The sequence below is a fragment of the Phycomyces blakesleeanus genome (assembly GCF_001638985.1).
Source record: "Phycomyces blakesleeanus NRRL 1555(-) unplaced genomic scaffold PHYBLscaffold_9, whole genome shotgun sequence".
Lineage (NCBI taxonomy): Eukaryota > Fungi > Mucoromycota > Mucoromycetes > Mucorales > Phycomycetaceae > Phycomyces > Phycomyces blakesleeanus.
Window position 1 is genome coordinate 1,550,481 of NW_017265142.1, and position 27,485 is coordinate 1,577,965.

Genomic DNA, 27,485 nt, shown 5'->3' on the forward strand with positions numbered 1-27,485 from the left:
TTCACATATATCGTTCCCAAGAATTATTACAGCTAAAATTAAATAAAATAGCGTGGGATAATACAATGGGAACATTGCGCCTGAAGGTTTGTGTCTATTTATATGCCATCTTTCTTTGTGTATGTATATGTATTTTACTTGTAAATAATCATGAACAAAAAAAATATAGGCTTCAAATTGTATGTGTAATATAAAATGTGGTATGTACGGATTATGTAAGTGTAAACGTGTGTGTGTGTAAATATGCGCGAGTGTGTAAAAGCTTGTGCATATCTGGATGTGTGTGCTTGTGTGCCTGTGTGCTTGTGTGTGTTTGCGTGTGTAAGTATGTAGTGTGTAGATGCGTTTTGTATATATGCGTTTTGTGTAAAAATTAACGAAAAATGAATGAATAAATAAATAAATAAACATGCTTGGATTATTAAAGATCCTTTAGTGCGCGCTTCTTTGCTTTCTTCAACATGTAGCGCTTGCGTTTCTTCAAAGTAAAATTGTGCTTTTTGCTCACAATAGAGACCTTTAGGTGATTCCAAAATTTAGCCCCCATCTCTGTACTCTGCATAAGATTGAATGCTTGCTCTGAAAGCTCTAGAGCGGAATCGAACTCTCGGATATTGCACAACACACCGACTAGTATACTGACAATAGCTCTATCGGGCAAGACTTGGTGCTCCTCCATGGCATCCATGAGTTCACTAATCTTCTCAAGATCACGTTGTTGCGCAGATGCCTGCATCAAAATGCTGTACGTGTAGTGAGTCGGCCGCAGGTTTTTTCGGAGCAATTCATCGTATATCGCATAAGCACCCGTCCAATCCTTCATCGTCACAAACATCTTGATCAGAGTATTGTAAAGTACAACCGTCGATTTTATGTTCAGGCTCTCCATTTCTCCACACAATTCTTTTATCCTCTCCATGTCGTTTGGTGTTATTTTGGTTTTGCGGCCGATCAGATTGATCAACATCGTGTACATGTACAGCATCGAACGCAATTGTCGTTTCGAAGGTAGTTTGGATTTATAGTATAGTAAGAGGGTATCATGCAAGGCATACATTCCAGCCAGATTTGAAGCACGGTAAAGTGCCCTGGAGAGTTGGTAAAGCGCTTCCTGGCTGGGAAAACCGCCACTGCCCAGCAGGTGGAAGTACCTCGCGAGCGCCTCATCGACCCGTCCTTGTGAAGCAAACGATATTATTGCCGCAGAACTCTCGCGCAATAGTTCGCCTTTTTTAGGTTCATTCTTCAAAGGCAATTGCATTTGAATTTGTGTTTGTATTTGTGCTTGTGGTAGATCGTTTGACGTATCGTTCTCATCGAGAATTGTCGGTAGAGCTGAAATAAAGCGTCGCGTACTGGTAGAGAAATATGTGGTCTGAAACGGTAGCGAGCTGAAGCGAGTCAATACTGATGGGCGAAGAATTCGGCGCGTCAATTGATGTTTCTGACTAGCTTTTCGTGAAATGGTATTGTGTGTTGCTTGAAATGCCCATTGACATTTTGTGCATCGTCCTATTCCATTTGAAATAGGTACCAGCAGTCTTTGGCTAAAATCAGCCAATATAGTCTCAGGTACCAAGGTTGTGATAAATAGGTCGATTGCACGACCGTTAACATGCCGCATGCCTTTTGGTACTATTGATTATTACTATTGTCTTTTAATATTTTTTTTTTTTTGCTTTTATCTCCACTTCTTGTGGGATTCTTAAAAACATCAAATAAACAAATGTCATATTGCGGTGACCCAATTCACTCTTTACGTCACGGCTTTCCATTTTATGATTAAAATATAAAATAAAATGAAAAATGAAAAACGAAAAGTGTAGTGAAAATTAATAAAATAAAATAAAAAGTCTTTTGAACTTCTTTTCCTTTGTGATTTTATTTATTTCATATGAATCTAAAAGCTAAAACCTATAGAAGACAAAGTAGGGGGAATATATAGTATCAAGACCTTGCCACTAAATATATTCACATATTAAAAGAATTATTATCATTACAGCTATAATAATAGTAATGAATGCAGTAATAGATAAGGGTTTAATTAATACCTATAAATTTACCGTCATTAGAAAAACTTGTTCTTGCACAATAACCCTTTGATACATATCATCCCACACACATATATATATATATATATATATATATATTTGATGTGTAATTTTATTATCAATGCTTATATACTCAAACTGTTAAACTTGAATCTTGCCATCTTTCTACATACCTGTACTTCTTTAATTCTTAATAAATATTTACAGTTATGTTTGCCTATCAGCATTTGATTTTATTACACAAAAAAAGCACACACACACAAACATATGAAAGCAGTAATCATTTCTCGGGGGTTTATTTATATACAAAGTGAATTTTATTATGGGGGACTGAATTGTACAAAATCTTATGACTTGCTCGAGATATAAGTCTGTACAAATATGCTTGTTTTCCTATGCGTCTCACTTCCCGACTCTTTTCTTCTTACATTAACCGTCGCACCTTCTCAACCAGTATTGCCGCCAAGATGATCATTACACCTGTCCCATGTCTCAAAGACAAGTAATGCAATGACATTTTCTAATGTCTAATCACCAACCATTCTGAATTCCCTTTATTACTTGAATAATATATATATATATTTATATATTGTGTTGCATATATGTATTCATACGCGCTGTTTTTCTATTATTATTATTTAAAAAAAAAGTTATGCCTACCTCTTGCTCGATAATGAATCAAAGAAAGGTTAGAACAGCTTGGTATTAATATTGATAGTTACTTAATGTCCAAAGAACACGTATATTTTCTTATTTTATTGATTACTAATATATTTCAAAAAATCTTCAATTATATTCTTTACATTTTTTGATTTTTGTTTCTTTAGCTATGGTAGTGGATCCAGTTGAACCTGATAATGTATTGGGTGCTTTAAAAGCAAAGTATCCAGAATACACTTTGACTGGGTAAGTACTATATACATATACATAGAATCAAATATTTACTATATTATAGTATCTTGACTACACATCATCATTGGGATCATGCTGGTGGAAACTTAAAGCTTCTGAACAAACTGTCAAAGGATATCCCATGCTATGGTGGATCCTCTCAAGTAACTGGTGTAAGCAATCTCCTCAAAGGTGGAGAGACAATTGAATTGGGATCTTTGACGATCAAGTCTATGCCAACCTATGGTCACACTATGGATCATATGTGCTACTATGTTGTAGACAAGAACACAAACCAACATGCTGTCTTTACTGGTACTTAACAATTAATATATATATATATATATATACTCACATACATCTTTATACGTGCATATATGTCTATATTTCTAACAACAATAACAACAAAAGGCGATTGGTAGGATTTTGTCTCTTATTCTTAACAAAAAACTTCGCCCCCAAAAAAATAGAGTATTATTAATATTTACCACTCACACATCTTGTGTAATTATTATACTGTTTAGTTTGTTTTCGTCAGGTTGCGGTAGATTGTTTGAGGGTAGCCCTGGAGACATGTGGGCAGCCATGGTTCGCTTGAAAGCTTTGCCTGAAAGCACCGAGGTGTACTTTGGTCATGAATACACAAACTCAAACCTAAAGTTTGCCGAGCATGTCGAGCCCGACAACCAGGACATCCAGACCAAGATTGAATGGGCCAATGAGACCAAGTGTACGACCCCTTCGACCATCAAAAATGAGTTGGCTACCAATCCCTTTATGCGCGCCGATCAACCATCCGTGCGGGATCGTATCACCACTCCAGGCAACACCTCCATTAGTCCCGAGCAGGTGCTTGGAATTGTTCGCAGCATGAAAGACAATTTTTAATACTAAAGATAACATCATAACAGCAATTGAAGTGAAAAAAAATAAATCAAATCAAATGAAGCGAGTAAATAAACATTAAGGATGTTCTCTGTGAGTTTGTATTAGCAAACTAAGAAGGAGTCTGGTCCATGAATTATAGGAATCAATATACATTTAATATCTATATCCATATGAAAGAAATTGAATTGAACTGAATCAAATGTATATTATATGTATATTCACAATGATTTGATTTGAATTGAATTGAATTGAATTGGATTAAATTGTTTTGATATTTTTTGTGTATATGTGATTGAGTGAATGAGTGAGTGAGTGAGTGAGTAGGTAAAGCGATTGGGTGTGTGAGGGAGTTAAGTAAGTAAATGTATAACTTGATAGATAATGATATTTCTTTTGATTGATTTTTTGTTTTCTTTACATATACATACACATATATGTATAAGATTTTGGTTTTTGTTGTATATTATTTTTTTAGGGATGTCTGTCAGTTTTAGAGTCCTTTACATCATGCTCCGACTGAGAAAGGTCCTTTTTGTATTCTGGCTTAGCAGCATCGTCACAAGCTACTGCTGTTGGGTATCTGCCATGTTGACGCCAGTGCATTTCGTGGTATGCTGTTCCATATGGAACACCCGAGCTTGCGGTTGAAACAGGAGGATGCTCAGGTGTATGAGGCATACTTTGTGAATCAAATGGAAAGTCAGAAACCATTTAAACGCATAAAAATAAAAATAAAATCAATAATTTACCTATGACTCATGGGCCCATTCACGCGTGTATCATAGGAATAAGGTGATTGAGGTGGGTGAGGTGTACTAGTATGGTGAGTAGCATACGAAGGTTGGTGAGAGTAGTAAGGATGCTCATGACTAGTATGGGCGGTCATGTACGATGCATTTGAATGGTTGCTCTCCACACTAGGGTTGCTGGTGTTTGAAGTCACACGGATTCTTCCCCAAGGATCATGATGAGATGAATGATGTTGTGGGGTTTGCTGATGCTGTGGATGGTGTTGCTGATGTTGTTGTTGTTGTTGCTGGTGGTGCTGCGGCTGATGCTGATGCTGATGCTGCTGATGCTGTTGTTGCTGTTGTTGCTGTTGATGGTGATGTTGCTGTTGTTGTTGCTGGTGGTGCTGCTGTTGTTGCTGATGGTGCTGTGGATGATGTTGTGGATGTTGCGATTGCGGTTGATGGTGGTGTTGCTGATGCTGTTGGTGCTGCTGATGTTGTTGATGGGATCCTGGATATTTATTCTCATGGTAATCATGGTAAGGATCCGACACTTCAGATGGCGTACGGTCGTGCATTCTAGACACAAAATGATGTGGGGGTGGGGGTGGTGGTAATGGCATTCCATGGCCTGGGTGAGGTTCATATGGTGTGTGTGCATTACTGCTACTATTTGAGCTGGTGGTATTGTTTCCGGGTGGGGATGCCATCATCTGGAGAGGCACAGATTGGTTTGGAGTAGGGTGACCGCCGATGTTAGAAGACGCACCGAATTGCGGAGGAGGAGGAGGAGGGTAAGAAGGCACGGAATACTCGTATGGATGATAGTCTCCACTGGCAGGCGAGAACAGTCCGTTTTGGACAAAGTGGTGGACTGGTGGACGCTGGTGAGAGTGGCCATAAGGGCCTGGTGGTGGCGGTGGTGGTGGTGGTGGTGGTGGGGGAGGACCTTGGTGGGGATGAGGATGAGGAGGACCTGAGCGTTCATCATGGGGAAGAGAAGAAGACTCAAATCGGGCAGTATTTGCGTCTGATTCGGCATAGTGACCTGGACTGCGACCACGGACAACCAATGCAGCAGATTGGGATGTAGCAACATTGACCAGTTTACCAGAATCGATCTTGGCAAATAGCTGGGTTATGAGAATGTAGTATTGCTGGGCAGCTCTTCGTTTGCCGTTGTTTGCAGTTGCAGATTTGAACTGGACACGCTCAAACGTAACAACCGATTGATTGACACCTGCTGAGCTGAGGGTAAGGTTTCCTCCTGGACGGATTGGCTTAGGTTCAGGTACACTCTGAGGACCCTTGTCTCGCTTGGGTGTGTGCTGTATAAGTGTGATGGCCTTTTCGCTGTTTGCGATTCTTGAGGAAATACCAAGCATAAAGCATCGGACTTGGTGAAGACCACCTTCATACTCAACAAGACAAGGGAGATCCTGGCCTTCATAGACCATTCCGATACCCTGCAGCATAAAAGTGCTGCTTACTTGGAAGTAATTACGTCTATAGCATGTCCAGTCATTGTCAGCCAAAAAGAAACCACGGTCAATTTTTGAGTGTAGTCTAGCGTCCAGCCTTTATAGAATAAATAATACATACAAAAATTAGCAAAGATAAGTTTAAAGCACTGAATAATCTCAGTTAAATCCCCTGATGTTTCACACACACAAACACGCATATTTTTATATACATCATTTGACGTTTGACATTTGATGTTTTACTCTAATATTCTTATTCTTACACTGTGCTTCGGTCCATGGCATAAATGTTGCCGTTGTACTTTGTGGTCTCAAAATGAGGGCTGTCATCTTGCATGTAGACCGACTCTTTGCGTCTACGGCGGATGGCAGCATGGGCATTTGAGGCATAGACCAGTGTTCCCGGAGTGTAATTCGGAGTAGGTGTGTTACTGGTACTGGTACTGTTGCTGTTGCTGTTACTGCTACTACTACTGTTACTGTTACTGTTATTGTTACTATTGCTATTGCTACTGGAATTTGCTGTGGTTGGATTGGTGGTTGGATTTGTAGTGTTTGTGTCCGTGTATTTGCGCTCATCGGGTGTACCTGGGGAAGGTGGTGACGATTCTACCAGGGGCGATCCAGAAGGTCTAGGAGTAGCAGGTTGAGACATGGTAAATCTATGGACGAACGCCAAATATTTATACACAAGCACGACCCAAATAATAATAGCAATAATGTATATATTTATATGAAACCCATCTGTCTCTATCTCTTTCAAAATATTCCTCCGTATGGATATATAAAAACTCTTCTATTGATTGACTTGTTAATCTTACCCAGAATATGGTCTAGTTGGAGTAGATGGCTCGGCCTTTAGTGGTGAAGACTGAGTGTGTTGTGTCTGCGAGTGTGCAAGAGAGGTAGGCGGCAGATACGTACCATTGTCGTGAGTGTGTTGGGTAGGACTGTTTTTTTTAAACATTTTTTTGTAGGAGAATAAGAATACATATTTCTTCATACAAATACAAACACAAGCACAGGTACAGGTACAGGTACAGGTACAGGTACAGGTACAAGTGCAAACACAAATATACAAACATATAGTATATAGATAAGGATACTTACGACTGAGAGTGCATGTAACTAGAGGTCATGTCAACTGGTGGTGCTGCGTGCATTGCTAGACTGGTAGCTGGAGAGTATGGATGACTTGAAGGGTGATTTGGTGCTGGTAATGGAGACTGATAATGGGGCTGGGGTGCTGATCCCGACCATTCTTTATCGTGAACGTTCATTCCCTTGTTATTTTACTCACAAAGTTATTCTATTAATTTATATTTTTTTTTGTTTATTTTGTATGAAAATAAAAATATAAAAAAAAAAGAAATAAAATAAATAAAAAAGGAAGTAAAAGGAAATAGGAAATTGAATACAAAAAAATTAATTTTTTTTTTGCTTTTTTTTCTCTTTGCTTTTTTGTTGTTTTGATTGTCCAACAACCAGGAAAAAACTCCACTATTTTTTATTTTTATTTTTATTTGTGTGAGTTGATCAACTAATAAAAAAAAATAGGATATTTAAAGAGCAAAATCTACTATTTTCATCCAATCACATCTATCAGTTTCAGTTGTGTACACTATCATTTTGACATTTTTTTTCAGTGATTTTTAGTCAATCTTAGAAGGTGACGGCCAAAATCTAATGGGACCAATCACTTCGATGACACTAAACAGCTTTACAGTGTCCGAAGACAGACTAATTTTTATACAATACAAATATTGTACATACTATAAATTAGCAGTAATAAAGGGGGGGAAATAAAGAAAGGGGGAAGATGTAAATTTATAGATAAAGAGGTCGATCTGACATATTTATATATTAAAGAACATGGCATGTGACATAGCATACTCGCAAGTATACACATACATATGTTTTCCCTATATATGAATATTTTAAAGTACAAAAAAGAAACAATAATTATAAATCCTCTTGGTTGCCCTGAGCAACAGGGTCTTGTGTATTTGGTGCGACCAAATCTCGAAAATAGAAAATAGAACTTTTGTTGCACTAGATCCAGAAAATATAAACACATATACACACAGACATATATATATATATATTCTAAATTTGTTACTATGGTTACAAAAAATATGTAATGCAGTATTTATCTATTTGATCTTCTTTGAGTTTTCATTAGATGCTGTAATATGATGAAATAATATATTAGATTAGATTATATATGATTCTGTTTTTATTATAATAATGATATTAAACTGCACTGGCAGTAGGTACAACAATAGTGGCTCCATGGGGTGTAGAAGTAGATGCAGAAGTGACACCGTTAGATCCACTGCCACTGCCACTACCAGTAGCAGTACTCGTACTAGTACTACTGGTCGCAGTAGACACCGACTCTTGGGGATCCCTTTTGCGTGTCATAACTCGTCTACGTGTAGGTCTATCTCCGTTTGTCTCTTTGCTTGCCGCCCGAGTCATCCTGACTTCAAGCTGGTTTCCATGTCGATCGACTGCAATATATTTGTCTCCATCAATGTACCCTGTCTGGCCAGATGTTGATCGCGAAGGATGTACAGGAGGTGGGGTGGGTGACAAACTTCTGCCACTAATACTACCTCTCGGAAGAGGCCGTCCGGATGGCGACTTTGCTCGTCGGGTCTCAATAAAGCCTTCCTGGATAGATGGTAGTGATGCCTGCTCCATATCATCTTCTGCTATCGTCATTCGGTTCTTGGGGATAAACTCTCCCTCAAGCAAGCAGTGGTCTCTCAAAAATTGGGACAGTTCGGTCCAGCCGCCGCCCACTCGCACCATCACCATCTTACTCTTCAAAACACGGCAGTATGCCATCTTTGCATTGCCCTCACCGAACCAGTATCGTCCAACCTCACCAGGAACCATCTTTACTTTTACACGGTATGGCGTTTCGTTGATAATACGTCCAATCTCCATGTCCAAATCGTTATCTGGATCGGCCACATATGAATTCGGAGGTGTTCGCGTAACCCTGATGGCTGGCGTCCGCATGCTCAGACTAGCAGACTTCGATGGCTGATAATTGTGTCGATCCGGTGTCGTCGTCCCAAAATATCTTCCAGTCGTCGTGGATGGGTTCATGTATCTCCCACTATTACCACTACTACTGTTGCTGCTACTACTACTACTCTTGAGTCGAGATGATGACGTTGAAGGAGCTAGTCGACTCGACACAGAAGGCACCGTGCTGATGTTTGCTGATGTGCTAGTAGAAGACAGAACTCTCAGTGACCCAACCTCACGCTCCCTCAGTACAGAGGCCGCCTTGCGGGTTGGTAGTGATGACTTGCGGTTTCGCACTTGTCGGTAAAGAGGCTGATCAGGATCAACAGCCCCTTCCATTGTCTTTGTAAGCTCTAGTCTTCTAGTCTTCACCTGCGAGTTCACAGTCGTCCATCGAGCTCTCAATTTACGGAGATGGGGTTGGAGTTGCTTCTTTGCCGCTGCATTGTCAGATGTCATGGAAACCAGAGTGGTCTTTGCAGTCTCCAGTCCTTCAGTAACCTTGCCCTCGTAGTATTTGTAGCGTGCGTCAAGCTCAATCAACTTGGCTTGGAGATCTGCTCGACTGAACGAGCTGCCGATCATAGTAGCTCTGTGAGGCGCTGCCTTTGCTACGGCTTCTTCAAGTGCACTCAATACAACCTCCAATTCATCCGTAGCACTCAAATACTTTCCTACCACTCGTGCCTTGGAAATCTCCTGTCGCTTGTGATCCATTGCTCCCAACACACTCTCCACTGCCATATCTACCTCTGTTCGCTGTTGGACAAAAGTCGTCTTGTTGCCTCCACACTGCTCCAATAGCACATCCAACGCTTGGGTCTCTTGCTTAAACTGTATCTTGGCTTCACTCTCCAAAGAATCAAGCTCGCGCTCCATCTCTACCACTTCTTGTTCACGCAACATAGTAGTCACACTTGCAGTTGACAAGACAGACGTGGTGTCTTCGTCACGATCTGTGGCTGGATCAGCTTCCTCGGTTATTTGCAGATTAGCCAAATGCTCACGTGCCTCGCCCAATATCATCATCATAGTCTTAATCTTGCGGGCCACAGCTACACCCTGTGATGCCTTGACAATCGCTTGCTTGAACTCATCCAAAAGAACAGATGTTTCCTCCCATCCAGTCTTCACTGCTTCTGCACGAGACTTTACAGCCTGCTGGAGGAAAACATTCTGTATTATTGCGAGCTCAGAGACTGTATCATCACCAGTCTTGATTCCATCCTCGCTAGATTCCACAATAGACACATCTTGAGTGGGTATTTCAGGTTTTGTCGCTGTATCTTCCTCTTTGGTTTCTATACTACTGATACTGTCGTCTTTAAGCTTAACATCGTTTGCCTTCTTTTCTGATAAGCTACCGGCTGCTCTCACTTCCTTGTTTGTGCTGTTTAGAATGCTGTTGGTCATGTCTTCAAATGATACTATAATCTTGTGGAAAAGAACCATTTTTTGCTCTATTTCTTCCGCGGCAGGAGGACCATTTTGCTCGTCAATCATTGCAGGATCGGCAAGAAGCTTATTTAGGGCTGTCTGGCAATTAGTGATCCAAGATCCGATACTCTCTGCACTCTTGGCATGGCTCAGACAACGCTTGACAGGCTCTCCAAGCAATCTTTCCCGTTTCAGCTCGGTTTCTAGTCGCTCTAGAGCAAGATGTGTAGAACTCTCAAGCTCTTGAACTACCGAAGGATCAATCTCGTAGGCCAAAAGTGTCCGAGTATTTCCTTTAAGGCGCTTGGTTGTCTGGTGGGTCAGTCTCTCCAGAACAGACTCACTCGTAGCCAAGCTGGCTTGATATACACAGTAGAATCGTTCCAGGCTAGATCCATCCTCACCAAACATGTCGTTAGAGGCAACATTGGTCATACGCTGGATAATGGCATTTGATTCTTCATCGGCCTCCTCCTTAATCGCATTAGCCAAGGCAACACACTCGTCATAGGCCTCTTGCTTTTGTGCAAGTTTATGACGTTGATCCACAGTTGATTGCAAGTCCTCATAGTGCTTTTGAACAGTTTTTAGTCTATCCTCTAACCAAGATTTGTTGTCTTTGGTGGTACCCGGACTAGCCAAATCAGGAACATTTTGGATGCTCTTGATCAATCCCGGGAACACAGCTCCGGTTCTCTTGATTTGACGTCCGATATTAGCCAGTGCTGTGGTCTCATCCAAAACTGTCGTCAGGGAGGCTTCAAAAGCATCGAGTTGAGAATCTGTCTGGAGAAGAGTGACATAAAAGTCGCGCCACTGCAATCCTTGATCTGCCAGCTGCTTGGTTTCCAAAAGTGCTTTTTGAAGCGCTTTCCACCCGGATTCCAAAGCTGCGTTTCTTGAGTCAATCGTCTCCATTGCTTCAACATTCTGAAATTGAAGGAATCGATACTGTGACTGGACCTTTTCCAACTCATTCTTGTGGTCATCGATTTCTTCAGAAACAGAGCTATATACGGATGCCATGCTTCTACAGTAGAGAGTGTCCTGATCGGGCTCTCCCAAAAGTACACCAAATGTAGTACGACATTCTTCAAGTTTCTTGCATTTCTCGTCAACAAACAACTCGAGATTCTTGGCGGCGCTACTGTAGTCTTGGCGGAGACGGTGGTGGGCAACTTGCTTTGCAAGAGTTTGGAGCGCCTCAACAAGTTTATTTTGCACGGATACCAAACGATCCAATTCCTCTCGCATTACTGTAGCATGAATACCTGTACCTTCCTTCAAGGAGCAGATACGCACCTGATCAATCTTTGGCTGTACCATTGTTGTCTGGACATTGCTCAACCACATAGCCACAGTTTCCTCCGTAACACTGCTCACATCTGCATCGCTAGCTAATACATCGTACTCCTCCATTTGAGCATCTGCATTAGATACCAAAAGTCTAAACTCGGCCAGGCGTAAAGCTGTCGATGACTCGTTTAGTAAGCTCTCGGTTTCATCTACTAGGTCTGTCCAGGAAGCATCAATAGACTTCTGGCTGTTTTCAATCTGCTCTACACTTTGTGTAGCCTCAAGACGCTCGTCTTCCTCTTCCACTGAACGGTCAATCTCCTGTCGAATAGTGGTAGCATGGCTGGCAGCCGAATCTCTGAGTGACCCATATATACCGGTATATCCCTTGACAGCCGCGCTCACTGCTCCAAGCTTCTCCACAGTATCTCTCAGAACTTCGACAGAGGTTCTTGTGTCAGAACCCGTGTGAGCCTCTTTGGTACGCTCATGCTGCCCAGAGATCCACTCGCGCACAACCGTTGCATCAGCCAAATATGCTTCCAATGCTGCATTGCGCCTAGAAAGGCGTTCACGAGATCTCAGGATGGCTAACAGAGAATTTGATGTCTCACCGAGTCTAGCTATGCGCGCGTTTGTATGTTCGCGAATCTGAGTGTTGGCCTTGGTATCAGCATCTTCAAGTATTTGGGTTTTAGTCTCACGAATTGGATAGTCAATACGTGTTTGGGCACGGTCACGCAAAACTGCGACTCGGTTGTCATAGTCTCTCAAACAAGCTTCATGAGTTTCGTGGGCATCCAATACATCAGCACTCAATAGGGTGGTTTTGATAGTCTCTGCCAACTGGTCCAATTCCATCACTTCATCAAGACATCCTCTGATTCCAATTTGTTGATTGAGCACTTCACGAGCATATTTCAATTGTGATACAGCAGTGTCGCGGGATTCCTGGATCTTCTGAGCGATCTGATACACACCTTTGTCCAAAAACTTGGACTCTTTCTCCTCTTCATCTGCATCCTCAGCTTTCTCCTCCAGCTTCTCTTCCTCAATTCTCTTTTCAAAAACCCTCACATTTTGCACCAGCTCGTCCACATACTCGGACTGCTGTTCTGTCTTTACGCTCCACTCATTCCACTCTTTTTCCAGCACAACCAAACTGTCCTTACATCCCTCGCTTGAATCTTCTGAATGCCATCTTGCACGCTTTTGGATATAAGTTTCAACCCCATCTTGGTGCACGGTCCATTTGTTCTGCTGTTCGTTGGCCCTTGATTCCCATGCAAAGCGATCTACCAAGAAATTAATCTGGATCTGAAGAATGTCAAGAGTCTCGTCCAAACGTGCGATGGCTCGCTCAAGGTCTTGGTGTCGTTCGGCACAGTCACTCGGAATCTCCACTTGTGTCAATTCAAACGCAGCTTCAGCCTGGGTCAAAGCTTCAGTGGCAGCTGCCATGTCTTTAGTCATCAACCGTTTTGCGTCACTCACAGCCTGCTGGATAGTAGGCTGCAAAGAATCGTTATAAGTAGACGTTGCAATTGACTGAATCGCCTTGTCCTGCAGAGTGCGTGTGATAGTTTGCAATTTTTTGGTTGTGCTCTGACATTCTCTCCATCCATCTTCCCAAGTCAAACGGGCCAAGTATGCATTTACTCTCAAATCATGAGTCTCGGAGGACAAGATGAGCTGGTCTGCTTGGGCGCGTGCCTCGGTTTGGGTATTGGTGACATGTATGGCGTTGACTGTACAATTTGTTTCAGCAGCATATGCCAACAAATGTGCAAGCTCGTCCTGGAGCTCTTTGAGCGTAGTAGAAAGGGTCTGGCCATCCTCGGTGCTCTTTATAGAAGATGTCTTGATTTGGTTACGTGTGTCGACAGGTGGGAGCTCGGTCAAGGACATGGCAGGATCCAATTTTTTGGCTTGTAGGCTTGTCTGGGCAGCAATAATTTGTTCCAAGACCTGGGTGGTGTTTTTGAAACACTGGTCTATTTCCTGCTTCAGGTGAACAGCCACGCCGTAAGCGTCCAACAGAGCACGGATCTTTTTGCCAAGTTGTAACAGTTCGTCGTACAATCTCAATACAAATGCATTTATATCGGCGGAAATATTATCATCTTGGGTGGAGGAGCGATTAGCACGCGCACCTTCGGGGCACAGAGGATAAGGAATGGCCGATCCTTGGTGTTTCCAGATTCTGAACACATCCTGATCAAACTGTTTCAATCTTGCTTCAAACCTGTCAACCGGAAACAGCACGCCCTCCGCAGCTTCTAATGTGTCGAGTGCATTTTGGATGTCTCCCAATAGTCCCAATCCATCGGTGAGGTGTGAGTTGGCAAGGGTATCGTATGCACGCAGAGCAGTGTTTTGGTCCAACACTTCCCGAGCAAAATCTGCAGTCTGGGCGAGGTGTGTGGCATTGTCTACCAGTCGCTGCTGGCGCTGTTGTACCAACGTGGGTGTTGACTTTCTGCGTTCCTTTTGTGTCTCATCTCCGCTTTCTTCCTCAGCATGGCCAAGAGATCTCTGGAAACCTTTCACGAGGGCCTGGAAAGATGTGTCCAGACTGACCAGCTGCTTGTCTTCAAACTCGTGCCGCCTAGCCTCCATAGCCTCAAACTCGTCTAGGTTAGGACTGGCCAAGTGTGAGCTGGATTCTTGGCCGACATTTCCAGATGTGTCTGCAGGACGCCACTGTGCTTGTTGGACAACAAAGTCCCAGGTTTTGAGTGTCATGCTGCTGATAGCATGTGTTACCTTTGTGGCCTGTGTCTCCCACCCGATACGCATCCCCAAAACTTCAAGATCGATGCTGTGGTGGTCAAGAAGAGTCTCGAGGTGCCTGATGCCATCGGCTGTGCGCAGGATCCCTTGTCTGATTGCAGCCATAGCCGTGGTGAGAGTGACAGGAGTTTCGGCCACATCTGCAGCAGACTCGAGACTGGCCAGATGGTCACTCAATTTACGGAGATCATTGCCCTGGATTGCCTTTACCTTTGCCCTCTGGCCATCGCGCTCCTTTTCAAGTCTACCGAGGTCTGTGAGGTCGAGTGCACATTTACCCACAAATACATCTATCCGTGCGCGAGCCACGTTACGTGTGCGTTCGTCAACCCAACCCTGGAGCCGGTTGACTTCGTCAGTCAATTGCCGCGCCCTCTTTTGGAGTTGCAGCACGCGTCGGTATGATGCTAATGCCTGGTCCAATGCTTCTCCGAACAGGAACAAGGAGGCCTTGCGTGCGCCGACCATGCTTCTAATTGAGTTGTTGGCATCAAAGGTTTGTTCCTGGTCTGAGGGGTGAGTCGCTTCGGGATAAGGGATGCGGGCGGCTACTCCAGTGACGAGAGCCAGGGCCTGTTCTTGAAACACCAACACCTGTTCCCTCCACTGGGTGTCTGTGTCGCCTGGTTTGATTTCTCGCTCAGCCCGCACAATAGCCTGCCGCAAAACTTCTCCTGTTGTCTTGAGTTCGTCTGCCTTGTAAAGAAAGTCGGTGATGTTGAGACACTGCTCGACCACCTGGCGTGCAAATCCCACCCGAAGTGTCACCTGCTCAAATGCTTCTTCTAGGGCCACCTGGCGTGACTCGAGATGGACGGGTAGCTCGACGTTCGAAGAGTCGTCGAGATCCTGATACGCATTTACTGTCACACTAAACTCCCCTTGATCGAAATCATTGACGCGTGTCTCTAGCCCAAGAAGCTCGGCAATGATTTCTTCTTTGACAATGACGTGAGGCGGTGGCTGCCAGCGGGCACGCTCGGACACAAACAGCTTGATGTCATTGTCGGCCGTCCGGACCCAGGTAATTGCGTGGCCATAGTGCTGCTCCCACACCATGCGTAACGTCAGGATCTGGAGTTCGTAGGCCCGTCTGCGTAAAAGGTGTTTGAGACGGTCCAGCGTCGTCAGGGTGGTGAAGGTAATTTCGATTGTGGTTGTGTCTGCCGGGCTTAGTTCTTCAGTGCGATCTGTGCCGGTTAATGCCATGACATGTTCTTTGAGGCGGGTCATGTCGTTTTGATTAAAAATATCGACCTGGGCTTTGAGTTGGTCTTGGTCTGCATTGAGTGCGGCGATTTCGTCCGAGGTCTGTTCGAGCTCGACATGTTGCAGTCCGTCCAGAAGCGGCTGTTGCTCAAGGATCTCTATACGCTCCTCGATATAGTGCCGGATACGCTCAGCCTCGACATACCAAACCCTGATTTCGCTAATCCAGCGGCTGACCAGATGGTGTTTTTGGACAAGGGCGTCGAGTAGCAGACGGTATGTGTTTTTTCCATCCCCTCCATCGTGAAGTAAATCGCCATATTGCGTCTCCACACGCTCAATTGCTACCCCCGTGCTCCGAGTCCGCTCTTCCAAGTCCTGGATACCACTGTCTGTGGTGGTTGGCTTGAGCATCTTTGCCTGGATGAACTCGAGCTCGTTGCGAATGGGTGTGATGATCTTTCCAAACGCCAGTGAGCTCTTGAATTTGTCGAGATCATCAGATCCTTTCTCGAGCTGTAGTTGAAGTGCTCTATAAGAAGTCTCAACTGCAGACACTCTTGCTTCGACTTCTGGTAACTGACGTGTGTGATGTGGTAGTTTGTCGGCTGCTGCGTGAAATGACACAAGATCCTCTGTTTCTAGCTGTGCCAGACTTGTTTCAAATGACTCTAGTTGACCTTCATAAGTACCAATATCGTCTGTATGTGCTTGCGCTTGCGCTTGTGATTGTGATTGTAAATGTGCTTGTGCTTGTGCTTGTGCTTGTGAATGTAGTTGTGGTTGTGATGATGATGATGCTGTATTTTGTGTTTGTGAGGGAGAGGGAGAGGATGAAGGTGAGGGAGAGGGTGGATGTACTGATGATTGTGAAGATGTAAGTTGATTTTGGTTTGATGAATTGTCTAGAGATATTTCGTCTTCTTCGCCTTCTTGGTCTTGTTTGTGTTTATCATTATCTTTTGTTTTTATCTCATCTTTAGTTGTTTCTTCATCTCCGTCTTCTTTTTCTTCTTCGTTGTCGTTGTCTTCTTTTGGGGTTAAATCTCTATCTCGGTAAAAAGGAGTTGGCCGGGCAAATGATAGGTCGGTGAGTTGATTACGGACCGCGTTGATTCTCCACAAGACAAGCGAAGCTCGGTGTTCAAAGCTGGTCCGCAGAAGGTCAGCCTGGTCTGTGGCGCGATCGGATGGGATTAGTTTCACGGGTCGGGAAGTGTGATCGAGAGCATCTCGTAGGGATGTTAGGTAGTCAAGTACGATTTGTTCTGTGATGGGTTCTGTTGGGGGGCTCATCTGCAGACGGTCTGCAAAGAGGGAAAAGGCAAGTTGTTGGTTTGACTGGGGATTGTTGTTTTGGAGCATTGAGACAAGGTCGGGCACTGATTCGGGGAAGAATCTGTGAGCAATGCATAAGAAGACCTTTCCGTCTTGCCACGACTCATACAGATCGGTCAATGGACGAAGAAGAGATAGTTCGACGTAATTGCGTAGTTGTGTTTGACACCATGCCAGCATGGGTTGTTGGCGCTCAAACTTAGTTGTTGTGGGAGAGAGTGCCATGAGCTATATGTACATACATATACAAATATATAGATAGAGATATATAGAGATATATAGAGATATTGTGTGTTGTGTTGTGTTGTATTGTGTTGTTTAGTGTGTTTAGTGTGTTGTATAGAGTGAAAACGCGTCTTGGTTAATCGTTTGTAGTTTAGGCAAGTTAAAGAAGACTCTTACATGAATATTAGAAAAATGATAGTGCCAAGTAGTAGTAGTATTAAAGGTATTAGTATAAGAAGAAGAACAGAAAGTAAATGTAAAAGAAGTGTAGTTGTGTATGTAAAAATAAAAATAAAATAAAATAAAAAAAATAATAAAAAAAAAAAGTTAAAACCAAATTTGTATATAAAATATATATATAAAAGATATATATATAAAAGATACAAGTATTTCAAAAAAAAACAAAAAAAAACAAAAAAAGACACCTTTTTTTTGGTGGTTTTTTTTTGTCAAGTGCAACAAGAAGGTAAATAGGGAAAAAAAGGGGACCTTCAAGAAGAATAAAAGTAGAGCACAAAGAGCAAGGAGGAGGAATTGAAATAGAAGTCTAAAAGGAGCAATTAAATAACAATAATATATATGTATATATATGTATATATATTATGTGAAATGTATATAAGGACAATGATAGTGGTAATGGTAATGGTAACGATAATGATAATTGGAATTTGAATTTGAATTGGAATTATAATTATAATTATAAGTATAATTGTCTCTATTTTACAATTGTAAAATAGTTATACATGTGTGTAGTAAGCAGCTTGTATCATGTAGTGCGTTAATGTATATTACTAACGCACATCTCAAGTTATACACTCACAGACTACAAGTGCACTGAGAAAAGAAAGAGAGAAGATGAAATTGGGTGAAAGAGAGCCAAATTAGACAGACAAAGTGTTTAACAGCAGCTGACAGCGCTCCTTTGTTGGAAAGGAGACACAAGGTAAGCCAAATATGTAAATATACCTTTACACTGTATATACAACATAAAATACAGCAATCATAATATCCCCTCCTTCTCCTCATCTAACACCCCTTCTTTCCTTCCTTTATTCTATAACTCTCCCCCCTTTGACGTATAAGTACAGATATACAGACAGACAGACAGCTTTTATAACAAAGCTCTTCTTTTTCTGTTTTCCTTTTCATTACTCGTAACCTCTCTTTATAGCTCTTTATCTAGATAGCTCTTGGTCTGTGTGTGTGTGTGTGTGTGTGTGTATTTTATCTAAATTCTGTCTATCATTTTCTATTAATCTTTTAGCTTTAATTTTTCTCTATATAATAATAAAAAAAGACAATAGCTTACAGCTGTGAATATATACATACACATTAGACCTACAATGAACCTATGCGTTCATATTCACTATTAAACAAATAATTAAATTAAATTATATTAAATTATATTAAAGAAAAGGCAATTGATTAAAAATAAAGCAAGAGACAAGATCGTTTCGATCAGTTGCTGCTAGTTAGTCATTAATACAGCCAAGTTTAAAATTATCAAGTGTCTGCCTGTCTTTAGTTTTCTTACTTGGTTACGCTTCTTTTTCATTAATGCCGTTTTAAATCAACAGCGATAGTAATTAAAGTGATAATGCGTAGGTAGATATGTAAATATTAAAATATATAGTTCAACAAAGAAAGATAAAAAGAAGAAGAAGAAGCTTATAAAGATCGGCTCAAAAATTGACTATGTTTGACAAGGATGTGTAGCCCTGAATGATTGAACAATAGGACGACTATAATCACTACCGAGTTATATCACAATATATATATATAATATCTATATCTCATAAAAACAATAAATAGACTCTAAAACACCTAGGCAACAAAATTAATGAATTAATTAGTGAATTCATCAAATGTTCTTACATGAATTGAAATCATACTCCTTTTAATTGATAATCTACTCTAATGTATGTATGTTTGTATGTATCTATGTATGTATATTATCCTACATATTCTGTTCGTACGATAGGAAGCAAAATACAAGACTAAATAAACAAAAGCTGATTTCTTTCTTTTCTTTCCTTGTTTCTTTGTTTCTATTTTTCATGTACTTCTTTATGATAACTAAATAATAATAATAATAATTTAAAGGCATTAAACTAGTTTGATCTTGTTTTTTTTCTTGATTTGCATAGTCTCTCCCTTTTAATATGTTTGATCCAAAATCAATTTTTCTTTTCTTTTCTGCTTCTTATTTTCGTTAAACTGCAGTTTATTATTCAAGAAAATGATATATACATATATATATGTATATATATGTAAAAGGTATCTGAAAATTCTTGTACTGGTCTGGTTTTTTATAACTTTACTGACACTATTATTATTTCTTTTGTTGCATACTTGTTGTTGTTGTTTTTTTTTACAATAAAAAGAATGAAATGGTTACCATGACAACAATGAATTGAAATAAAGAAAAAGAAAAAGAAAAGAAGAAAAAAAGTGGTACTGTTAGTGGTGACTATTTTTATATATATATAAAAAAAGATAATATAACAGACGATAACTCTGGGCTTATATCCATTTCTTGTTTATTGTTAAAGAAAGGTCTATTTTAGATCAGTCAAGCTTATTAAGCCACTAATTAACCAAGCAAAAGATTTATAGATTTCACTCCTATTATATACTGCACCCTGCGCACTATATAATACATAATAGTTATGTGTGATTTTTTTTTTAAATTTTTTTTTGGACTCTTTACCATTCTTTCTTATTTATCGTCATCATTATCCCATTGGTTTTTATTTTGGGTTATTAAATTTAGAAAAATGCATGTGTTTATTTATAAATGGCTTTGTATTTTTATACATCTTTTTATAGATTTAGTCTATTTATTCTTTTACAGTTTTAGAAGCACCAAAGATACTCATTGCATGTCACATATCATTACAAATACAAGGCCCAGAAAGCAAAACAAAACAAAACAAACAATTAAGCAAAATATAATTATCATCGTTTAAAGAAAGAAAACCTTAAGAAAAAAGCCTCACCAACAATTTAACCCTTCAATTTTCAAGCTTAAATGAAATTCAATAAACCAACAAACAAACAAATTAATTTAAATCAATAGTTATGTATAGATTTATAGAGATACGTTTCATACGCGTGTATTTGTGCATATTATGCTGTCCGATAAGCTCAGTATGCAGTACATCTTGCTTGGTAGCCTGTTAGTCTGTTGTTATGCTTATTATTTTAATTATTATATTTTTAATTATTTAATTAGCACCAGAATGGTTGGCCTTGTCTGTTCTGTTCATCTACAAACATCCCCCCCCCCCTCTCTCTCTCCTTCTCCTTCTTTTATCATTAATAATATTTGGATTCTGATGACTCATAGTCTATTTGGGTAAATATATCTATATAAAAATTATCGTTTTAACTCTCTTTTTTTTATTTTATTTTATTTTATTTATTTTAAAAAAAAACTGATAATAATAATAATGATGGTAGTAATAACAATAATATTTTTTTCATATGATTTATAAAGAAACTTGGTCTTGTGTGTGGTCGGAAAGGTAGCGCATGAGTAGCAGTGTTTGTTCATATACCAGAAAGTTAAGAGAATGGATTGGAAATGCTCTGACGAGTGTGACGGTAATTCCACGATAAAATCCCAGTGTTCCCTTTGCCTTGTAGATGTCCCGGATGCAGTCTGAAGTGCGTCCATAGGTCGGACGCTGTGCCATGATTTCCTTTTGCATCAGTGACTTTACCAGGTCGATCGGAAACACAACGAGCCAGCACAGAATACCACAAATACCACCTGCAAGGAACTGGGTCAATGGTCCGGCAGGTTGACCAGATCCTTGGTTTAGCAAATATTTGGTTGTCTCATAACCACCAAAATATACACCTGTGCCCAATGCATCCCTTACTATACATACATAATTGAAAAAAAAATGATTAGCATCTTGTTTTTTTTTTTTGAACATATAACTAATGAACCGTTTATATGTACAAATGCGCACCCACACACACACACACACACATAGCTGTATTTACCAAAGTGAAGACCGAATCCACTCCACAGGCCAGGTAATCCCTTTTTCTTGATAATCTCTTTTGCAGAGTGCCAACTGGATGTAGAGATCTTTTTGGGTTGAGAGGAAGTTGCCTGTGGTCCAGCTCCAGCTCCAGTCCCCGCTCCAGCTCCAGCTCCAGATCCAGACCCAGATCCAGATCCAGACCCAGATCCTGGTGTTGATATTGATGCTGATGTTACTGTTCCTGCTCCTCCTGCTCCTCCTGCTGCTGCTGCTGCTCCTCCTCCTCCTGATGCCGCTGCTGATGCTGATAGTTGTAACGGTGCTTGTGCTTGTAGTGCTTGTAGTGATTGTAGTGATTGTGGCGATTGTGACGATGATATTGATATTGATATTGACGATGGCGTATTTGACGGTGATATTGGTATTTGTGTTGATGACGATAATAATGATGGTGACGGTGATGTGCAAGGTGGTTTTGCTGTAGAGGAAATGGGGATACCTGCTCCAACCGTCTTTACGATCCTTCGCATCGACCTCGGGTCATTCTCAGCCATAGGCCGCATGACGGTTGCGCCAGTCGAGATGCTGCTGGCCTGCAGTAAGAACTCGAGTTGCTTCTGTATCTTGATCAATTCAAACGGGCAACTCAGAGTCGCAATAAATGCACCTGTCACTACACCTCCAGTTGTCGACAGGACAAACGTAGATCCAAGACTGTCTTGATTAAAGAATGGGTAGTTGGCCTTACAGTATCTTTTGGTCTTTTCATAAACCGAGAATGAGACTGATTTGATAATACTGACGGTAATCAGAGGAGGTACAATGCCTTTATAATTTATTTTAATTTAATTTATTTAAAATAATAATAATAAAAGGTTAATTTATTATCATTATTGTTATATTTGGAAATATATAAAGTCAAGCCACACCACACCACACCACACTGCATAAATATATATATATATGTATATGTATAATTACCTCGAAAAAATCCTCGGATACCTTCTTCTTTGTATGTATGTCGAACACAGGCACTGATTGAATCGTAAGGTTGGGTTTGCATTCTTGTCTTGACAGAATCAAACTAGGTGTGTGTATATGTGTTTAATGGGGTTAATATTTAATAAATTAATGTATGTCTTTTACACAAGCATTCCCAGGCAGGTCCATTCAAAGAACTCTTTTAGATATTTCGCAGAATCACACAAATTTACCCACAGTCATATGTATATACTAATAACATCATTCTCCTTTCTATCTCCCCTAACTTACGGGATATCCAGCCAATACACCCACAACAGCAGCAGACGAAGCGGCAATGATAGTCCTGTTGGCTACACATTGCAATGAGTTTCATTTTTGCACACAATCTCCATTCTGTCTTCATTTTTTTTTTTGATTTGTTCTTTATTAATTAATTAATTATTACTTATTATATTTAACATTTTTTTAAAAAAAAAACATATATATATATATATATATTTCTTTTCTGGTTTGTTGATTGGTTGTTTGGTTGGTTGGTTGGTTGGTTATTAAGCACTCTATCGTTTACCCCACAACACCTCATGGGTCAGCTCTTTAATTGGAATTGAATGGACATGGGCTTTAGGATTGTCATTGGCACTCGTGCTTTGTTGTGACATGAGATAAATTAGGGGAGTAAATTACGCGATGTGTTGGTGATTGTAAATAGATAGATAGATAATATTTTATATATATATATATTATGTATAATAAGTGTCAGTACAACAATAAGAAGAATAAAGAAAAATGGAAAGAATAAAGTACCTTGCATACACAGCCATCCCTGTTGATCGGAATCTAAAAATGAAATATCTACTATGTATGTATATATATTTACATAATATAAAATAAGATACAGAGAGATAGATAAAGAAATTGTATATATATATATATATTACGAACAGAGCAATAGATATATAGATATAGTAGTAATGTGGAAGAGTTTATATAGAATTTTATACTTTGTTACTATTGGTAGTGGTAGTGGTAGTATTTATTTATTTATTTATTTATTTATTTTCGAATTATTTGGGCTTCTTTTTTTTTTAATGACGTATAAAGATTATAGATTGGCTGGAATTTTTCTATTGAATTATTATTATTTTTTACTTTATTTTATGTCATTTTAGTTTTGATTGATTATATAAACCGGACTGACTGTATTGACTAGCTAATTAAATATATGTATAATATTAATAGCAATAGCAATGATTAGTAATTAATAATGGTGGTGATAGATACATTTACTAATAATGACATACTTCTTTAACGTTTTGGTTTGAGGATTTAAAGCTATTAGAGATGGGCTTGAAGCTAAATTCTTATCTATATTTAACTGTGGCGCCCTTGTTTTGAAATAATTGATAACCTTTTATACCAAAATAAATAAATAAATAAATATAGGATTCTATTATTATTAATATTATTATTATTATTACTCTTCTTCTGCAAACAAATAACTAAAGAAAAGAATAATATTTGCTGTCCAAGTGACCAAAAGGATTTGTGTTTATAGACTGCAGCCTATGTAATGCTTGTTACGCCCACTCAAAATAATTGAAATCTATTAAAAGGGTGGCTAAGGCATTTTTGAACCAAAGGAAAGCTAAAACATAACCAACAAGCAAGTAAGCAAGTAAGCAAGTAAGCAGGTGAAAGAAGAAGATCATTTTGTATGTTTGTGCTTGTGCTTGGGCTTGGGCTTGTGCTTGTGCTTGGGCTTGTGCTTGTGCTTGTGCTTGTGCTTCATGTTTGTATTTGTGCCAAAAATAAAACAAAATTCAAGATTTTGATATATCTATTTTTTTGTATATTTCGCACATGAGTTGTGATTTCTTATTTATTTATTTATTTATTTTTATACGCATACTAAAACCTTCTTTTAATTTACTACTATTTAAAACTAGTGATTGCTTCATTGATCGATTGATTGATTGACTCTTATGATTCTGGTATAAATACAAGGGTATCAATCGACTTCTTTCTTTCTTTTCATTCGATATTCAAACCTCTTCCTTTCTTGCTTTCCCTTTTACTCCAACAATTTCCTGAATTTTCTTTCTATTTATTAATAGGATATTCTCTTTTGCTTGTCGTCTTTGAAATTCTCTTTGTATTCCATCTATAGACTCATTTGATTTTTTTTTTAAAATAATAATAATAATAATAATTCTATCCCCCTTTCCTTTGTGCGCTTATATGTATACATACATTGAACGTATACATACATAATTATATACCTTACATACTTTGGACACTATACACTCCATACTCCATACTCCATACTACTAATATTATTAATATTAATATAAATACCAACGAAAGATGGCCTATCCAAGGAATCTCCCTTTTTCTCTTTCTGCTCAATCTGCAGAAAGGCAACCTTTACTACACCCAACCCCACCCACCAAACCTGCCCTCCTCAAGAACCCTTCGAATCCCTTTCCAAAGATGCCATTCTGGACAGCAGCAGCAACCTGTATATCATGCCTTGGAGGATTCTTATTTGGTAATTTATTTATATATATCTAATTATATAATGATTTATATTAATCCCAACACCAACACTTGTATATTTTATACATACATACATAGGATTTGATCTGGGTGTCGTCGGTGGTCTTCTTATAGCCCCTTCCTTCTTATCATATTTCGGTATCGACCCCAATAATAAGGAGCAAGAAGCAAATATTAGTGGCAATGTTGTCTCTATTCTTCAAGTCGGTTGTCTCATCGGTGCTCTTATGGCCACAAGTACAGCAGGTAAATATCCCCACAACAACAATAAAGAATTACTATTTGTTTATTTGTTTGATGTGATTCTCTTACTGCTTAATGGTGTAACTGATCCATGTACACACTCACATATACTTACATACATACATACATACATACATACATACATACATACATATATACGTATATCATCATGTAGATAAACTAGGTAGAAAGTACAGTATTATCATTGCTGCGGGCATTTTCACAATTGGTGGCATAGTACAGGTGATCGGCTACAGTCTAGCTGTATTGTATGTAGGCCGCCTGGTAGCAGGACTAGGTATGGTTAAGAATACAATCATTACATATATACTTGTACAATAATCTCTATTTATTATCATTATTCTTGCTGTTATTAATACTCTAAATGTATTATGTATAATATAGGTGTTGGTGCACTCTCTATGCTTGTACCAGTAAGTATAAGAAACGTAAAACAATGAGTAATGATTTAATAATTAATTAATCGATTAATTAATCAATTTTTTTTAAATAAATAAATAAAAATAATAACCATCATCATTAAGGTCTATGTTGCTGAAGTAGCCCATCATAAACACAGAGGCTTTTTGGGTGGTCTCTGGATGTTTTTCATTGCAACCGGACTTGCGTCTTCGTACTGGACCAATTATGCAGTCAAGCGACTCGTGGACAGCAACGACAATAATCTCTGGCGTATTCCGCTGATCATCCAGACCGCCCCGGGACTGATTATGCTCTTTGGTATGCTTTGTTTGTTCGAAACACCACGCTGGCTGGCTGCGCACGGAAGAACAGACGATGCACTCGAGGTCCTGTCAAAGGTCAGAGGGTTGGCACAGGACAACAAAGAAGTTGTCGAGGAACTCAAGGCCTTGACGCTGGCATTCCAACAAGGAGCAGGACCAAACTATGTGGACCAGACCAACATGAGCTGGAAGGCAGTCTTGGGCCCAGAGAACAGACGGCGCCTGTTGACCGGCTGTGCAATCCAGTGCTTCCAGCAAATGACAGGCACAAATGTGGTAAACTACTATAGCCCAATCATCTTCCGTTCCATCGGCCTGTCGTCTGGCGAGTCCGAGCTCTTGGCTACTGGTGTCTATGGCCTGGTCAAGATGTTTACTGTCCTTATTGGCTTCTCGGTACTCGTGGATCGGTTCGGCCGGCGTCCTCTCTTGGTCTGGGGAGGAACTGGTATGGGTGCATGTCTTTTGGCAGTCGCAGTGTGTGTTGCTAGCCGGCCAATGAGTATTGAAGAGCAGATCGCTCCCTCTGCATATGCTGTAAGTTACATTACATTACATTTTATTTTATTTTGTTAACCCCCCTTTACCTCTTTATATATATTTATTTAGGGTATTGTTTGTATGTTTGGTAAGTTTATATAAATGAATTCGAGTCTTTTTTTTATTATTATTGTTTTAATTTACTTGCTAAACTCTTTGATTATTTTTTTGTTATCTATATACAATAGCATTTGCGGTATTTTTTAGTGTCTCTTGGGGTCCAGTTCCATGGCTCTATTGCTCAGAGATCTACCCTATGCGGTTAGTATATGGCTACAAGTCAACAAAGCTCACGACCCAAACAATTATCTGAAATGAATTGAATGCATAGAAGAATAACAATACTCATTCCTTTCTCCTTAAAATTTTTTTTGTTCTTATTGCATACACATTTAGTATGAGAGCAAAGAGTGCTTCAATCACAACTGCCATTAACTGGTCCTTGAATGCCGTGATTGGCAAGATCAGTCCGCTTATGCTAGGTAAATAAAATAAGATAAAAAGACATATTATACATATTGCTTATATGCTTCATACTCTTATAATTATAATTTTTTTTCTTTGTAATCTTTTTGGGGGAAACCTTTATAGCCAAGACTACAGTTGGTACCTATAGTTTCTTTGGCGGGTGTTGTATTCTTATGAGCTTAGCCTGTCACTTTATCATCCCTGAAACCAAGGTAAGATTAAGAAATGATTGTACAACACCCTTTCTTTGCTGTTGCTGTTAATGTTGTTTAGAGTTCTATCTATATAAAAAAAAACCGGTTTACTTTTTATTGATACACAAGTACGCACTTTCTTTTTTTTTTTTTAAAAAAAAAACAAAATTGGTAGGGAAAATCCTTGGAAGAAATGGAAGCACTCTTCCAACCGAATACCCATAAGATTAGAGACTCAAATGACGGAATGGATACCAAGAACCCTACTTATTCGATTGCTTAAAGAGAAGCAAGAGAATCGAATATCTATATCTATATCTATACATACAATATATACAATATCTATTCTATCACTCTTAGACATCTTTATAACA

At 39.6% G+C, this 27,485-nt stretch overlaps 6 protein-coding genes across 6 annotated transcripts; 3 read left to right on the forward strand and 3 right to left on the reverse strand.

Annotated features, from left to right (window-relative positions):
- Positions 1 to 215: 215 nt before the first annotated feature.
- PHYBLDRAFT_111753 (hypothetical protein) lies at positions 216 to 377 on the forward strand (the record flags this gene model as incomplete). The annotated part of the gene is made up of 1 exon (XM_018428234.1): positions 216 to 377. A coding segment is annotated over one exon (162 nt), but the record flags the coding sequence as incomplete, so codon positions are not given.
- A 44-nt stretch (positions 378 to 421) lies between these two features.
- On the reverse strand, positions 422 to 1,624 carry PHYBLDRAFT_145028 (hypothetical protein; the record flags this gene model as incomplete). The annotated part of the gene is made up of 1 exon (XM_018431352.1): positions 422 to 1,624. The coding sequence occupies one exon, from the start codon at positions 1,622 to 1,624 to the stop codon at positions 422 to 424; it is 1,203 nt and encodes a 400-aa protein (XP_018292637.1).
- Positions 1,625 to 2,474: 850 nt separating this feature from the next.
- Positions 2,475 to 3,896, forward strand: PHYBLDRAFT_124639 (hypothetical protein). The gene is made up of 6 exons (XM_018429002.1): positions 2,475 to 2,553; positions 2,702 to 2,739; positions 2,879 to 2,957; positions 3,007 to 3,257; positions 3,354 to 3,360; positions 3,467 to 3,896. Exons 1-6 carry the CDS (start codon positions 2,519 to 2,521, stop codon positions 3,828 to 3,830), a joined length of 774 nt encoding a protein of 257 aa, XP_018292638.1. The 5' UTR covers positions 2,475 to 2,518; the 3' UTR covers positions 3,831 to 3,896.
- Positions 3,897 to 8,257: 4,361 nt separating this feature from the next.
- On the reverse strand, positions 8,258 to 8,950 carry PHYBLDRAFT_158727 (hypothetical protein). The gene has a single exon (XM_018433845.1). The coding sequence runs from the start codon at positions 8,944 to 8,946 to the stop codon at positions 8,296 to 8,298; it is 651 nt and encodes a 216-aa protein (XP_018292639.1). The 5' UTR covers positions 8,947 to 8,950; the 3' UTR covers positions 8,258 to 8,295.
- An 11,923-nt stretch (positions 8,951 to 20,873) lies between these two features.
- On the reverse strand, positions 20,874 to 22,712 carry PHYBLDRAFT_111764 (hypothetical protein; the record flags this gene model as incomplete). Its single annotated transcript, XM_018428236.1, has 5 exons — positions 20,874 to 21,268; positions 21,397 to 21,470; positions 21,915 to 22,206; positions 22,362 to 22,464; positions 22,653 to 22,712. Coding segments are annotated over 5 exons (924 nt in total), but the record flags the coding sequence as incomplete, so codon positions are not given.
- A 1,695-nt stretch (positions 22,713 to 24,407) lies between these two features.
- Positions 24,408 to 27,394, forward strand: PHYBLDRAFT_186837 (hypothetical protein; the record flags this gene model as incomplete). The annotated part of the gene is made up of 10 exons (XM_018439289.1): positions 24,408 to 24,912; positions 24,999 to 25,166; positions 25,339 to 25,461; positions 25,569 to 25,597; positions 25,709 to 26,446; positions 26,519 to 26,537; positions 26,638 to 26,710; positions 26,846 to 26,931; positions 27,041 to 27,129; positions 27,287 to 27,394. The coding sequence occupies exons 1-10, from the start codon at positions 24,729 to 24,731 to the stop codon at positions 27,392 to 27,394; spliced, it is 1,617 nt and encodes a 538-aa protein (XP_018292641.1). The 5' UTR covers positions 24,408 to 24,728.
- Between the last annotated feature and the right edge of the window lie 91 nt (positions 27,395 to 27,485).

What these genes read in the sequence shown, in the direction of transcription:
- PHYBLDRAFT_158727 (XM_018433845.1), bottom strand. Translation starts at nt 8,946, where the DNA reads ATGGTTCCTGGTGAGGTTGGACGATACTGGTTCGGTGAGGGCAATGCA.
- PHYBLDRAFT_124639 (XM_018429002.1), top strand. Translation starts at nt 2,519, where the DNA reads ATGATCATTACACCTGTCCCATGTCTCAAAGACAA. An exon ending in GTCCCATGTCTCAAAGACAA is followed by an intron (nt 2,554 to 2,701) that starts GTAATGCAATGA and finishes TTAAAAAAAAAG; the next exon opens with TTATGCCTACCTCTTGCTCG. An exon ending in CGATAATGAATCAAAGAAAG is followed by an intron (nt 2,740 to 2,878) that starts GTTAGAACAGCT and finishes TTGTTTCTTTAG; the next exon opens with CTATGGTAGTGGATCCAGTT.